Consider the following 16,742-nt stretch of genomic DNA (forward strand, 5'->3'; position numbering starts at 1 on the left):
GCCAAAAGGCAGCACTGCTGAAAGGGATGGGCAGAGGGTGCTGAGACGAGCAGTGGAGCAGGGCTTTGTTTCTCTGCAGATGGGTGTTCCTGCTTGGCAAAGAAGCAGGAGACACCAGCAAACCAAAGGTCAGGAGTGGGTGCTGCCGTGTATTAACAATGTCCAAGTATGGGATTGAGGACAGCAATGCCGATGCACTCCCGGGGGCCTGCGCATTGTTACGGGATGTTACTTTTGGTGCACTGGAAGAACATCCCTGACCTCCTTGGAGCAAAGTGACGTCCTGCCCTTTCCTTTCCATTCATGATGTGTTGTGAGTTCATCCATCCATAGTGTAAAGCCAAGCACCTCAAACAAGGTTTGGATGAAAGGTGCTGTCGGCATTCTGGACTTCTGAACACAGTGGCCAAACTGAATGAAGGGACAGGTTATCAAAGATGGCCTTGGAAACTGTGTCTGGAAAGCCTGGATATGCAGACACTGTAACACCTAAAACCTGCACTTGTTCTTTAGTGCATGTAAGGCAATCATATCCTCTGGCTCTAGGTTTCACATGGGATTATGTCTTCCTGAAACACTTGCCTGGGCAATCACAACAGCATTTTACTCAAGTTTCACCAGTATCAAAATGTGGTTTACGGCACTTTGTTTGGTCTCCAAGGCTGTCACATTTTCGTCCAGGTAGGAGTGGTGGTAGGTTTTTTCCACACTGGAGTAGAAAGCTGAGTAAGGCAAGAGAGGTCAGTTACAACTAAATCAGAGGAGCTGAGAGTTTATTTACTCTTTGTGTGTCACTGAAAGCCACCCAGAAAGCTGAGCTGACCTACATTTGCTGTAATAATACTCCTGGCTGAAAGCAATTCCTTTGTTTGTGAAAAAGATGAGGCTGCCTCTCTCATGGCAGATGCAACACACTGGAGATGAACTTTTTTACCCCAGGCAGGATTTTTCACTTGGCTTTTGGTACTCACAGATGATCAGCAGAAGTTGGTACCCAGTCCTCCTCCAAACTGTTGAACATATATCCTGATGGTAACATGTTGTTCACAGTGGGTAGGCAAAGCTGTCTGAAGGGCTACTCATGGGCTATTAAAAATATTGCACATACAGAGTTCAGACCCTGCTGGTTTGATGGATGGGTCAAGATAATGACAAGGCATGCCTTGTTTTCACGGGCTCAGGTGACACTGTTGGTGTGAAAATATGCTAGTGTGTACACGGAGGTCTTTATTGGTGTTAATGGAGCTGCTTCCCTGGGCTATGATGTGAGAGGCTGGGATGCCATCTGTGCAGGAATGATACTCATGGTCAGGTGGGAAATGAAAGGCCTGGTCCAAACTATTAGGAGCTTCTGGCTGACCTCGTAAAATAATTCTGAAGATGCAGGTGGTCAGATCTGCAGATTGCATAGTTGTCAGCTGGAGGAACTTTGCCACAAATTTGTCGTCCTTTGTCTGGCTGCTGTTGGCTTTTGTAGAGATAATGGAATGTAAAGAGACATATAGAACAGTCATAAAATGGAATACAGGTGAACTGAAAGAGTAATGGAGTGATTTCTGCATGCTGTGGATTAGTGCTCTTCTAAGTAACCTATAAAAGTACATCAGTTTACACCAGCTGACCCTCTGAAATACAAGGATGCATTTAAAAACAAAGGAAACAAAGCAGTTGCAAACAAAATTTGAAATTAATTGTACTATCTCTCCACCATCAAGGCAGCAATAATGGCATACATTCATAACTGAGAAACAATAGGATGGCAAATCTTTAAAAGCAGAAGAAGAAAGCTATCTTTCAGAGTGAGACTAGGGAGCAGGCCTGGTTCTTCTACATGAAATGAACTGTGTGATCATGATGAACCCCTGAGAGGCTGGATTTCTTGACATTTCCCTTTGTACACACATGCACTGCTGGTCCTGCAAGAAGAGCAGCCTCAAGGATCAAATATGCTGCTTCTCCTTTGAGAATTTCAACCTCAGCCATTCCCAAGCAGCAACTTGCACTAAGAACAGATGTTAGGGAGATCAGAGCAAATTCCCTTATTCCTTGCAAGAGCTCACCTCAAAGAGCAAGCTACATGGTTTCAAAGACTTTCATATGAAGAAGGAGAATTTGCCAGAGTGTGCAAAAGCCTGACAACTCCAAACACATCAAATACACATGGCTAGGAGTTGTGTGTTTTGTTTGAAGTCATACTGGGAATTAAATGACTTAGTCCCTACTTTTTGTCATTAGTTAAAAGACCATTGTAGAAGGCACAAACACATTTATGTCAAAGATTCTTCAGGGCTGTCCAGGAAGGTTTTCTTACATTCTACTCCATGCTTATTTGAATCCCTGCTCTGAGTGATGCTTATGTGGTAGACTTATTGCTGCATGCAACCTGGATGAGCTCAGCATTGTGTGCCAGTGAAAATGGCAGCTGCTGATTCTCTGAGATGACTGCCCTTTTTTTCTTTGTTTTAGGTGATTTCCAAAGATCTTTTAATATGTAGGTTCATCAGTGTAAAAGGCAAAATTAGCTGCTTGTCTCTTCTCTCTTGATTCCAGTGGAAGGTTCAGAGAAACATTAGGTTTTCAGTCTATGTTTTCTTCAAGTCTATCAGCAAGCTTCAGCATTAAAAAGGAGAAGATTTTTGGCTTCTGGAATTAAGTCAAAAGTGTGGCCAGAATTCAAAGCACCCCCTGATATGAATGTTTTGTTAACACTAATAAGGAATTCAAAGTGTTACAAAAAGCTTGAGATGATGCAACTTTAATATTTTAGCAGTTTGTATGCAGTTGCTGTTCTGAACCTCAAGTAGCCTCCTCCAGCTTGCTATACTCAAAATCTATAGGTCTAAATTTTGATTTTAAAGAGCAGGAGCCCAGATGCATATAATTGCTTATTATGGTTCCCATCTGTTGTGCGTGTCTCTAAACTTACAGCAATAATGTGGCTGCGTGTTTCCAGCCTCTTGCTGTCCTTTTCCTGTCCATCACTGTATGCTGCTTTCATCAGCCTGAAAGTGGTCAACCCACAAAAGGGGGAAAATAATTTGAACCCAGGCCCATCTTCTAAAATCTCTGCCCATATTTAGACAAGACTCTCTTTGATTTCCTGCTCTTCTGCTTTAAGAGTTTTGCTGGAGACAAAATGGGTTTGAGGTCTGGACCACTGTGAAACACAGACATGTGTGGGTTTTTTTTTTTCCATATGAACATTAATCTGTCCTGGAGAGGCTTCAGTTACCCCTGGAAGCTGTATAGCATCAGGATAAAGCTTTTTGCTCCTGCTTGCATACTGCACAGTCACATATGCCAGGAACAGCTTTTCTTCCAGGAAGAGGAATAACTAGGCTTACTTCCCTTGGATGTTTCAGGGGCTGGAATTTAAATGCTTGCATGCTGCATTTCAAAAAAAGGACACAAGAAATGCACTTTTGAGGACTTGCACACTTTGCAGCCACCCACATGTTCTGGACTTCTTCAAAGTGGCAAATGCTCACATCTGCCACTTTGCAGAGCTGTAGCTCTGTGTAAATACTGTTTCATAAATGACTGGAAATGCAGATAGCCTGCCGTGTCACCCAGGTCTCACTGTTACCAGTATCTGTGATGAGCTGTTGACCTGACCCAAAGGTGGCTCTTCAGAGGTGAGTGCACTAAGTGTGAGTTCAGTGCTGCCACTGGTAGGAGGACATGATGGGCATGACAGCAGAAATGAGGAACAGATGGTGTCCTCTGGAGAGAGTCCCTACCCATCCTCCTTTTCAGCTCTGCTTCTTAACCATGAGAGGGCGGAGACTACATTTTCTTCTCTCTCTGTGCTTATGTTTCATTGAACTTGCTGAGGAATGTGTCTCTGCTGGGAAGAATGGGTACCTGGCAGACGGGGTCTGCATTTTAAGCAAGGGCCTGCGGACACTGCTGCACTAAACCAGTGGTTTCTGCATCTTCAGGCAGAACAGCTGCATGTTCCCACTTATCCCTGGCTGCACATGCAGTGTTCCCTATTCTCCTCTCTTCATCCATGCTCTAAGGGCACTGGGACTCGGGCCATTACACAAGAAAACATGGTAACATCAACTGCAGTCTGGAGATGGAGTGCAAGTTGCAAAATACTTTGTTCCTCCTTGATTTTTCATGAACTGATTATGGATGGCAGCTAAAAAACAGACCTGTTGCAGGTAAAGAACTGTCCCAGACTCCAAGGAAACTGTCAGGATGGATCCCAGCAGATGGTTTTGTGAGGAATAGCACGCTCAGGGTGCATTATTGTTTTCACAGCTCTTGTTCCCATCTCCTTCCCCCTGGCTGAAATACACTATCCTGGCAATTATGGTTTGCTCTAGGGAAAAGTAATTCCAGGACTGCAGGGATGTGTCAGTAACATATTCCCCCTGATGTCATGTATGGAGAGGAAGCTGAAGGAGAGTGGTGTGGCTCACCAGTGCCAAGTAATCACAGTTCAAAAGGAAGCTTTGTAAGGAGGCAGCAAAGCAGACCCTCAAGTATGACCTTTTCAGAGTAATCTGACAGGGTGAAAAAGACACTTAAAGTTGGTGTAAAAGGCTGCATGCCCATGCTATCTCATCAGCATTCCCAATGACTTGACATCAGTGTTGGCTCAGCAGCTGGGACCTCCTGCCCAGGGCCTGACAGTGAGTCCCCACGTGCCCCAGCAATGCAAGAGGACACCGCAAAGTGCTGCAGTGCTTGCAGCAGATGCAGACCATAGCTGTGATAGCCTTTCAGAGGAGGAAAGAATCTGGGGCCGCAGTGTGCCAGGGGGCGATGGGTAGGTGAATGAGAGGTAGGTGAGGACCTCCTGCGTGCTTCAGGTTGCACAGCATCAGCTGGGCTGCTGCAGGGGTGTTCAGGGTGGGTAGCTCCCTCATACAGTAGGAGGGAGATGAGGGATGATGCTGCAACACTAAACAGATGAGGTGGGGGCTTTTCTGAAGTACATGGGAGGGGGCTAGGATATCCCTTTTCTCCTTGTGTTTCCCCAGTGAGGCAGTTTTCTTGCCACAAGCCTTATTTCTGGAGAGGGCACGGGTAAAACTCGTGTCTGACAGGAGAAAGATGCAGCTCACTTAGATGGTTACTTGAGTGAGAATGACTAGCAGCCCATCCAAACCGTCTCTCTGCAAGGACAGGCACTTTCCTGGCTATGTATTTTGTAGTGCTTCGTCTGGCTAGGTTCTGAAAGCCAAAAGAGGTATCCAAGCAGTTAGGGATAAAGAGAAAGAGCTTCATCTCCCTTCACTTTCTGGACTGGCATGCCCCCTTCCCTACGGTGCTGGCTGGAGCATCTCAGGGCAGATGGGGTTAATAATGGGTTGGAGGAAGTAACAGAGGAGGGGCACTCCACAACTTTCCAATGTAAATTACATGGAAATCAGGCTTCTGCGAGGCCAAGGCCCCTCCGGAATAGGACCTTCAGTTAACATAACACTTGTGCTAAATGAAGCGGTTGACACAGCTTTCAGGCTGTAGTGCTGCTGCTAATTTACCATGTGAAAGGACTGAACTTCTAGTCGACAGTCGAGCTCTGCAGGGAACAACTTGCCCTGCTATGACCTGGGGCTCGTTCTCCGCAGAGAGCAACCACATCATTCCACCGCTGGGCAGTTAATACTTATGGGGGCAATCCTGGTTAACTGAAACATTCACAGCGCTTTTAAAAACCTAGTAGGTGAACCCTACCTAGCCAGCTTGCTGTTCTGGGTGAGGTGGTCTGGGTTTTCCTGGGGTTTGACAGAGGAAAGTGGTAGGGTGCGTTTAAAGCTGCCTTACCCTGCATGCAGGTGTTTTCCTGCCCCGTGTCTGCAGTGGGCTGATTAGCTGGACTCCTCCTCCCCCATCCATTGTTCTCCTTTAGTATCCTGTTGGTCCCAGTGCTTAAGTTCTCCCTATTCACTCTTCACTCAAAGCAAACTCCCAGCACCTAATGAGAGAGTTAGTACTGGCCCCAAATACTTCGCATGTTTGTGACAAGGTGATGCCCTTTTTTGGTTGGTTTGGTTTGATGCCCTGGGGCAATTTTGTGACTATTTTCCTATGGAGAGAGTAGTTACCCAAGGGGTGGGTGAGGCTGGATGGACCAGTCTCTGTCACAGACACAGTGGAGTGTTTTCCAGTGATGAAGATGGTGTTAGTCCGCAATTTTTGCTTTTTGCAGTCAGATGTGAACTTGCTTGCCTGTTGTCGCTGAGCTGAGAGGAAGTTTTGGGGCCACCTCTGTGGTGGAGGAAGAAGTCTCTGCTTCACTGACCCTGCGTCCTAGATACAGGAATATTGGAGCTAATATGGAATATGGAATATGAGCTGGCTCATCTTTGCTGTAAAAGCATGAATTAAACCTACCCGTAGTGCACTAAGTGGGCCCTGAAGTGCAGGGCAAACTGATAGATGTGTGAATTCACACCTGCAGCCTCTTGTTGTCACACAGTTAGACAGAGGACCAGCACAGGGCCTGGGGCAGCGCTGAGACTGCAGAAGCTACAGCTGTCCCCCAAGCTGCAGAAGGTGTCAGCCCTGGCTAAGTGTAGGGGAGATTCCCCCAAACAAGGTAGCGCAGGATTGATTTGCCTGCACACAGTCATCCCCACAACCTCACTGCACTCACTGTCAGAGCAGGAAAGGGAATCTCCTCCTTAGGAATACAATAAATATATCAGCCTGTTTCCCAGTACTGAGTTGTGTTAAAGGTGGTTTTTGAATGACCACTGCGTCCTTGTCTCTGGAAACATTTAAAAGCTCAGAGCTGGCTATTAAAAAAAAAAACAAAACAAAACAAAAAAAAGGGTGTGGGGGGAGGGAGAGGCGGGGAAAGAACAATTAGATTCTTGCCATAAGCAGCTTCCATCCATCCCCACAAAGTGCACCTGACCACCTGGCCAGAGCTGGTCACTCTAAGGCTAGTAAGCACGATCTCAGCTACTGCCCCATACTAGTCCCAGTAAAGGGCAGAGTGCATGTGGAGAGAGGAGAAAAGGCAGGACAGAGAGAATCTCCTGGGAGATGCAAAACAAGCTCCCTGGATTGCTAGGACTAGTGGTGACACGCGCCAGACAAAGGACTTGCGACTCTATAAATGAGGCAGCCACGACCAGCACTAGACGAGAGCAAGCTCTGACGCCAGGCACTGTGAGACGGTCAGAAAGCATCCGATTCTGTTCTCCGTTTGCCTGCTGACCAGGTTTCAAGAGCCACAAGCACCTGTGAGCAGAAAAGTAAGTGAGAACAGCCTCTTCTCTTTACAGTGTTGCCTCCCCTCTTTTGGGCTTATCTTACAACTTCTTAGGAATGCCAAGATTTCCTCTCAGAGCAGGGAATATCGGTAAAGGAAGGAATTTTTGCAATAGCATTTGATCAACCACTGGGTTTTTATTTCTTATCGTGGCACCTCTGAATCTTATCCTCTAAAAGTTAACAGTAAGGTACCTGATCTGACAAACAGGATAGTTACAGAAAAAGCCACTTACTGATGGCTGCATTTAATCAAGTGAGGGAACTGCCTTGCCCTATTTTTGTGTCTGGACGTTTCAAATTCTTTGTATCCACAGGGACTCAGCAAATCAGATCTCACACCAGAAGAAATTATTAATTGGTTATATCACCCTCAAAAGAAGCGTTGACACTTAGATGTGGAGCAAACTACGGTGGTTTTAAAATCACTATTCCTAGATTTTCTTACTTGATAACTGTATAATTGCACACTAAGGAAACTCATTTGTACCACAGAAAAGTGCTGTAAATCAGAGTTATTGCACTGGTACAAAATGATTACAGAATGCAACATAAACTCTCTGAGTTTGGAATTAAAACTGAACTGAATTCTCCAATGGTGTTTAATACTTAAATTATTTACAAAAGAACGGATAATCATACATTTGTTAAATGTTACTGTATGTTTGTGCACTAGACTGTGGACATCCTGTGACTGTGTCAACAGGTAAAGATGTAAAGAACCAGTTTTAAATTCCAGCCCTCACATATTCAAAAATATCCCCACTGCTTTGTTGGTCATCTGTCTTACAGCTGTTCAGTATGTAAAATACATAGCTGTTTGAATTTTGCTTAGTTCAGTAGTTCACTTAGGAGGAAAAGCTTAACTGTTTCATTCATTTCAGTTCTGCCAGTAAAAATAAATAACTCTCAGATTGGTAAAAAACTTTTGAAACTGTCATAATAGAACGTGTTTATGTTTCCAGAGTTAACCTCCTGCATAAAGCTGTATTTGACTGAGAAAGTTAATAAACAATTAAGAAAGCATTTTTTCTGAAGTAGCTTTCTCTATCCTTCCTTATTTCCGTATAACAGTATAGGATGATATCTGAGTTTTAGAACCTTTTTCCACCATGAGTTTTTATATTGTTTCACAAAAAATAGCTTAATAAATGCAGCTTGTTTTTACTGCCTGTTTGCATAAATCGTTATGGTAGTTGTGATATGAGCAGTTGAGCCAAGTAATTAAGTGCTCACAGAGTCAGCATGCCAGGGGGAAAGCTTGGGGTCTAATCCATGAGAGTGTGTTTGAGGCAGGGATGCTCTTCATGCTGATCTTTCTATGAGGCATGGCCACAACGATGATATAGGGGAAAACAGAATTGTGGTCCTTGTCTTGCAGTGGTTAGTATCACACTTCTGTAAATCATGATTTGCCACGGTGGCTATGTTTCTCAGTGCTTAGGGTGACCTCTAGCCTTACACACAGCAGACCTAGTTAATTCCTGGGCTGATGCTGTGGTGGGCAGTAGACTGGTTTTAACTTGTATTTGGCAGGAAGACAGGGCACTGCGTGCCGCAGTCAGGATGCTGAAAAACTTTCAGTCTTGCTTTTGCTGAAGTCACAGAGAGATTTTCTATCGACTTCAGAGCTGACCTGGATAAAAGGCAAAAGCAAATATTGTATGGAGGTCATATGAAAAAATAGTACAAGGTGTACCTTCCCCCTGATGCAAATATCCCTGGATTTTCCCTTCTCTGCTCCTAATGACTCCTGTAACAGCAAGAGCTGCTGCAGACTGACCTTTGCTGAGTTGTGAGACATGCAGCATCTGGTCCTCCCTCCTTCTTTACACAACAGACCTTCAGTAAGGAGGATGTGGACTTCCCTATATACGCAGGCAAGGAAGTGAAAGCAAATGGATATACTTTTGCTATGGACAGCTACCTTGCTGCCTCTCAGTGGCAGGTGCAGAGAGAGGCATGCAGCAGTACGTGCTGTTATGAGGTGGCAGTAAATACCTGTGTGGAACAAAGTTTTGCACACCAAGTCTGGTAAAAAACAAGGATCACTGAAGAACTCCTGGAGGACCCCCAAGCTGCTTTTCTTCTCTGTGTTAACCCTGACGCACAGGGATAGGGTCTGTATCTATCACTTGAGAAGCTAATTTGGAAGATTTTTTAAAGGAAACCCACTCTTCAGTTCGACGCAAGAAGGCCTTACTGGAGATGAGATAAGGAGAACAGAGAAGCACTATTCAAGAAAGACTCTCAGATCTTCTTGAACAGAAAATAACATGACTGCAAGTGTAATGACTAAAGGCTGAACCTCCTGGCAGAGTGTGCCTTTCTCAGCCTCGAAAGCTGTCATATCCATGCCAATACACCAGGTCTCCATTTAGCAAAAGCCATTGCAGCCCATGGGCAGGTTCTTTGTTTTGTGCAGAGCTGTGGTATAATTCTACTTGACTGCAAAGGAACATAAAAAGCATTGACAAGAAAGGAGCCACAGGAAGGAGAAAAAAAAACCAAACCCACACACCAAAAAACCACAAAACCACTCTCATGTGCAGAGGGAGTTTCCTTGAGCAAACCTCTTCATGGCTTTTGACAAGTCCATAACCACACATTTTGTGCATCCCCAGATGCCTGCTGGGTGGCAGTGCATGGCTTTACAGACCTACCCTTCCTGCGGCAGCCGTGGGGGCAGGATTCCAGGCTGTCCAGGGCACGAAGTCTACAGGCCATGCTGATTTCTTAGGAAGCAGCCAGATCTCCCTAGCTCTGGTTCTGCATCCTCTAGGAGGGCAACCAGATTACAGAGCTAAGTGACCCAAGGTGGTCAGGTGAAAAACGTGCCTTTTGCAACTGTGATCACATATAGATGGCTATCCCCAAACACGAAGGCTGACTTAAGCTTGAGACCTTTACACAGTTGCTTTGGAAGACTCTGGTGGTGTCCTTTTTCTAAAGGTTAAACAGGAGCACAGTGTAGCTGTGAGAGCTCCTATAAAGGCTGCCCTTAGACAGGAGGGCTCCCAGAAGCAGAGATTTCACTATGTGCTTTTTGTCCAAGATTTACAGACTCTAAAAATGGTAAATCACTCTGTCAAGAGCTGACTGTTTTTTATAGTGCTTTTGCTGCCTTGCTGTACTTTGTGTCATGGTATGACTGTTACATACCACTCCTGACAGAGGCGTGAGGCAGTGAAAGAAGCCCTTGTTTACTCCTGAAGTAGATGCTCTTCCCACATCTTATTTGAAATAAAATCAAGTTCACCGCAGGTGTTAGGAATCACCCTGCTAGATCTGGGAGAGGCTATTCTCTTTGATTATATAAACATAGCGCTTACCAATGCCAAGTGAGGCTGGGCTACCATGCATGCTGCTATGCAGCTGGTCTGACACACGTGCATGAAAGTGCTTTCATTTCCACAAACCTTGCAGCTGAGACAAACTAATTACATGCGGGAGGGACATAGAGGTGCAGAAAAATAAAATAAAAACAAAACCAAAAAAACAAACACCAAAAAAACCCCTCAAACCCCAAAAAACCCAAACTGAATTTGTCTGAGGCAAAGGAACAGCAGAAATGAGGACAGAAGTTCAAATCCCTGGTGGCCAGTCCAGCATTCAGCTCACTGCATTGTGCTCTCTGTGTCCTTGTCCACCAGCACACCAGTGGGAGTTCAGGTGGGAAGCATGTGGGGATGGGTATAGGGCCGCAGAAAGGTGGGAGGGAAGAGCCTATACCCAGAGGTGCACTGGTCTCTTGTAAGGAGGCAAGCTGGGATGCATTGTCCCCTTTCTCTTCCTTCCCCTCCCTATCCAAGGGATGTCCCTACAGTCTGAGCAACCGGGCAGCAAATGGAGATTAGTTCAGCTGCAAAGGATTTGAGCTTATTCCTCCTAGGGAGTGGGAAAAAAAGTCACACATTATGGATAGGCAGTGTGATGTCTTGTGACACCCATGCTCAGTCTTCCCCTCTGCATGGAGCTGAGTTCGACGATCTGCATCCCACATGAAACTGAAGAGGGAAATAATGAGCTTCCTCTTTCGCCTCTTCTCCAGATCACGCTAATGCAAAGTGAACAAAGCCAGCAGCAAGGAGCGATAGCTGGGCAATCTTTGCTCCCTGTGGTAGATCAGGCTCACAAGCACCTGCCTGACAGAGGAGACAGGCACCATCTGCTCTTCTGTTGCCAGTTACTGAAGGGCTGAGGGGCCTTCACAAAATGCAGTGCATGTGTTAAATAACCGATTTAGCAGCCAACTGTCCTAGTGGAGTAACAGTGTGGCACTGAAGGTTTACTAGAAGCCCTCCAATTCTTCCTGGCAGCAGGCATCTGCTGCCTGATTAAGATTTGCAGGAGTGGGTCTCCAGCGGCCAGTTTCACCACAGATTTAACTTCACCGAGGTCAAAGGTATAGCTTGTGGGAGGAACTTTCTCATCCAAGATCTTTATTGAATAGCAGCCTGCTAATTATGACTGAGTGCTGGGCTCCTGGCAAGTCCCCTACTAGCCCTCAGACATTAACCGCTGGCTCAGGGGCCATTTGCCAGGGTATGCCATGGCAGAGATAGTGCTTTGTGCTTAATCTGCTGCTGCTGCCGCCGCCTGAATTACCTGAATTGCTTTTTCACAGACAGGCTGTGAGAACTGCTGATACCAAGGGAGAGATGTCCATCTTTTCTATTGTTCAGCCCTTTGTCTGGTGACACTTGTGACTGCATTAACCACAGACAGTATTTTTTTCCCTTTCATTTTCATATTTTTCAAAGAAGTAGGCATGAGAGTGGAAAGAGTTCCACTGGTCTGTTTGGTGGGTGACAGTGTTGTTTTTTTCCTTCTGGCTGTTGGAGAAGAATCGTTGCTAGACTGGCGTTATTTCTTTGAACAATTCTCGTTACGCACTGCAGATGTGGATCTCAGCTCATGAAACTGTACTTACCCACTACTTCTGGATGTCTTCTTGATCAGAGTTAAATCCCATCCTCAGTGGCAACATTTTGCCCTTTAGTGTAATTCCTCCAGTGAAAATGGTGTAACTTTTCAGATTTACCTTCCTGAAAGCAGAATTAAACCTCTTGAATTTAAGCGGACATCTTCCTGTGTTTCTTTACTGCAGGCTCAGTGTGGAGCTGTTAACCTGTGGCTAGGGGAGGGGATCAGAAAGCATAGAATGGAGGCTTGCAGGTTAATGCAATTTATCTGTTCATGACATGTGCAAATAGATGATTTCTGCACAGATTTAAAATAGACCAGTGGGATGATATAAGCCACATGCAGCCACTAGATAAAGCATATTTTATACAGTGCACCGGAGAAAACTAAAGAATATGTTGATCAGATACGTAACATTAGCAAAGACCTGAAGCTGCAAGTAATATCATATTGAAAGCCAAGTTTGGTGGGGAAGGTTGCAAAGAAGGAGGGAAGAGGAGGAAGGGAATGAGACCAAAGGAATGGAAATCAGATCCCTTGTCAGTAAACTTGCTGCATTTTAACTGCAAGATGCTGTGGTTACAGAGAAGCAGAGTGGTGTGTAAGTGATGATACAAGAAAAGAGGCTGTTCTGAAACTTTACAAGTACTGCATGATTGGACTGGGCTAATTTTCCTCTTACATTTCTAGCTGAATATTGCAGGGCAAGAGGAAACCTGCAACAGTAACGGGGGAAAGGAGAGAGGAATTTAAGGTGGAGAGAGGTATGGAGGTGGATTACACCTGAAATTAAGTTCCCCATAGAGCTTCACTTCAGCTCAGGAGGAGGCAGGGAGGTGTGGGAGGAGCTGTTGTTTCATCATCTTGAATAAATGTCAGAAATACAAACACATGGTTTTGAAGTGAGAAGCAGGAGCTGGTCTCACAAAGGCATCTGCTGACAAACCTTGTGACCAACAAGCGTGGTATTGTCTTTTCCAAAGGCAAGAGAAGACAGACAAAGAAAGAAAAGCACAGTGTGAAGGAGTAGGCTAGGGTTATTTTTCCACCAGTAACACTGCTAACAGGACAAGATGACATGATCACAGTGCCAGGGCTGGATGCTAACCTGCTTTCCTGGAGTGGTGCACTGGGGTCTGTCTGCAGCATGGTAAAGAGGAGATGCTGACCCTCTGTTGGTATTTGTAGCTGAGATGTTGATAGGCATCCAGCAAACCCAGACTCACATACCAGAATTACAATGCAGAGACTGAAAGGCTTGGAAAAATACCCACCTGACCCATCAGAAGAAACAAGGGTGCCCAAATAACTTTTCCTATGTTATAAAAAGCAACTGCCTTTGTTCATGGATAAATTTATCTTAATAAAAAACCCAACCAACCAACCAAACAAAAAAAACCCTAAAACAAACCCGCAACCAAAACCAGCAGAGACAGAGAGAAGCAGGTGGCAGTCTGAATTTCACATGGATCCAAGCAGATGCTTGGAGGAATAAAACTGTAAAGGTGAAAGTTTTGCCTAGGGGACTGAATGTGTCACAGTACAGAGAAGCACTGTAAGACAATGCTTAAAATATGTATCACTGGTGTGGTGGAGTTCTGGGGTTCTGGTCAAAAAGGCACAAGCTACCTGTTTCAGGTAGGTGCAAAGTACCAAGAAGATTTGTTCCCACAAATGTGAAAAACTCTCACCCACCTCAAATATGAGAGTTTGTTTTTCACATGAGACTGTCGTGAAACAAGGACATTTTGATAAGAGAACATTCTCATCCCCTAAAGGCAGAGTGGACAGCTGGGCCTGATAGTAATTTCAGACTTCTACCAAAATAGAAATGTGTTAGCTCTGTAAAGGCTACGGCCAAGAGGACCCTGGGAGGTACGGGTGGCATAAGTGTAGCCATATATAGTACACACGGGTGCATCTGTATTAGCTGTGTCTCTGGCTGAGGTCTCTGAACATGTCTCTGAGATGATTTACAACCCTTTAAATGTGTTTTCCTGGTCAGTTGCCATCAGTTCTGTACTGGGGCTTGAAGGAGCTGGAAGGGAACTTCCTTGTCTGCCATGCCCATCTTCTCTGCCTGCCAGGACACCCCAATCAAACCCACAGTCACAGTGGGATTTCTTTATTCACCCGGACTATTACCACATGCTCTGGTGAATCCCAAGTGTCTCTCATGGTATGAGGTTGCTTTGCATGGACATGAGAGCACAGCTGGACTGTCACTCCATGTTCTCAGAGTGAAGGGTGCTATCCCCCACAACTCCCAGTCCTCCATGGGACTGCTGTAAGGATTAGTTTGTCAATGAATATAAAAAGCTGAGGTTTTCACATGCATGAGAGAGTAAGTAGAAGCATTTGTCCTTTAGCGTCTTGGCTGAAGACAGTTTTTCCTTGCTCCAACTGTCTGTGTGCAGGGCTGTGAGAGAAGGGAAGACTCATTCCAATGGCAGTAGGAGCAGGGTTAGGGTAACCCCAAGAGATTTTGATGACCTTTCTGGTAAAGGGCATTTAAAATTACCCCTTTCACAGTAGTCTTCTGTTGCCAGGCCTGCTCTAGACACTGGTTTCCCTTTGCTCAGCTCTGTGAGGCACCGTGGACACCTACATGGACATTTTGGCTGGGATGTCTGCACGTTTTGTAGGAATCACACTTTCTCTCTGCAGCCTGCACTCATGACACTTGTGGCTTAGCCCTGGCAGCTCTCAGAGGCTAAAGCAGAAGCCAGAATGGATCAGACTGGAGGCTCTCTGCCGGCAGCAGTGAGCAGTCAGTGTAGGCTGGGCAGGGAACTGTACTGTTGCTTCCCTGGAGTAATGTCCTGAAATAACCGTAATCACATATGTACATAGTGTTGGCTGTTGGCTCATTGAAGCTCCATGAAGAGGGTCCACCTGTCTTAGGTCCAGACATGGCTCACCAAGTTTGGGCCAGCTGGGATCAGCCCCCAGGAAGAGGTGAACTCAGCTGTGAAAACAAGGATATGTTCTGCCCTGTGCCTGCCTGTCTGCCTGTCTGCCTTCCCCGGGTGTCCCCGGGTGTCCCTCACACAGCCTGCTGGGATGACTAATACATAAGCTATTAGGTATTCTGCTGCAGGGGAACTCTGTGGAGCCTGGAGAGGCTGGGTTCATACCAGCACCAAAGCATTGTATGAGGAAATTAAACTACATTTACTTTACATTACAATCCTTACTCTGGCATCTGGTTGCAGCTGCAAGGCTTATGATCATGGCTGAGAATGGGGACATGACTTTAGGGTTTAGGGTGAACCTGTGCAGGATGTGCAGCACTCAGAGGGCAAAAATTAGAAATACATAGCACCACCGTGTGCTTGCAGCTGGCCCAGAGGTTATGGTGCCCTCAGAGCAGCAACCTGCATTAAAGTCAGGGGTATCCAGCATCCACTCACTCTCTCTTTTACTTTGCAGCACCTTGAGAATGACAAGGAAGATCTTCACCAACACCAGGGAGCGCTGGAGGCAGCAAAATGTCAACAGCGCCTTTGCCAAGCTGAGGAAACTCATTCCCACCCACCCACCAGACAAAAAACTGAGCAAGAATGAGACACTCCGGTTAGCTATGAGATACATCAACTTCCTCGTCAAGGTCCTGGGAGAGCCAGGCCTGCAGCAGACAGCAGTGGCAGCACGGGGCAGCATCCTGGGGTTCTTCCAGCAAGCCCCATGCTTGCAAAGCATGGAGAAGCTGACTATAATTGAAAACTGTGGTGTCTCCTCTCCTGGCATGAGCAGCAATACAGTAGAGTATTGGTCACAGACATCATCTCCATAGCAGACAATGAAACATGAGGTCTTGGTGTTAGTCTGATAGTCCCCCTCTTCTTGCAGAATCTGTGGGTTGCCCCTCTATGTACTGTGATTATTTACTTATTTATATTTATATTTATTGCTATTTTAGTTGGTATACATTTTTATTTAATAGGAAAGGAAATTCTTGGTCAGCCAGCAACCTGAAGACCAGAGGGCAGCCTCTGGGAACCTGGAAGGACTCATTGCTGTCACAGCCAAGTCCAAGACTGTCACAGCCAAGTCCATTGCTGTCACAGCCAAGTCCAAGGGTCTTCTGCCCTGATCTTCTCCATAAATCAGGCCACAGAAATTCATCCAGTGTTTTTGACAGGGAAAAGAGATAATTCTCCCATGCTATTTTGAGGTAACACTGCTGAGCTAAGGCATAATGACTAAATCACAAAATTTTCTAAGCAGAGACACCTGGCCTTGGTAGTGAAAGATTTTGGGAGATGTTGTATTTGCCACAGTTCTCCAGCAGTGGTTCCAGGGGCTAATTGCACTCACTCTTGAGTCTATGAATTTTAATTCCAGCCTGATTCTTTGGTTTTGAAAATACTTGAGGTAACACTGCTGAGCTAAGGCATAATGACTAAATCACAAAATTTTCTAAGCAGAGACACCTGGCCTTGGTAGTGAAAGATTTTGGGAGATGTTGTATTTGCCACAGTTCTCCAGCAGTGGTTCCAGGGGCTAATTGCACTCACTCTTGAGTCTATGAATTTTAATTCCAGCCTGATTCTTTGGTTTTGAAAATACAAGTCATA

General features: G+C 45.5%; 1 protein-coding gene across 1 annotated transcript; it reads left to right on the top strand.

Annotated features, from left to right (window-relative positions):
* Positions 1-15,601: 15,601 nt before the first annotated feature.
* On the top strand, positions 15,602-15,958 carry TAL2 (T-cell acute lymphocytic leukemia 2). The gene has a single exon (XM_010149462.1). The coding sequence runs from the start codon at positions 15,605-15,607 to the stop codon at positions 15,956-15,958; it is 354 nt and encodes a 117-aa protein (XP_010147764.1). The 5' UTR covers positions 15,602-15,604.
* The last annotated feature ends 784 nt before the right edge of the window (positions 15,959-16,742 follow it).

This window comes from Eurypyga helias, unplaced genomic scaffold (assembly GCF_000690775.1).
Source record: "Eurypyga helias isolate BGI_N326 unplaced genomic scaffold, ASM69077v1 scaffold25803, whole genome shotgun sequence".
Taxonomy (NCBI): Eukaryota; Metazoa; Chordata; class Aves; order Eurypygiformes; family Eurypygidae; genus Eurypyga; species Eurypyga helias.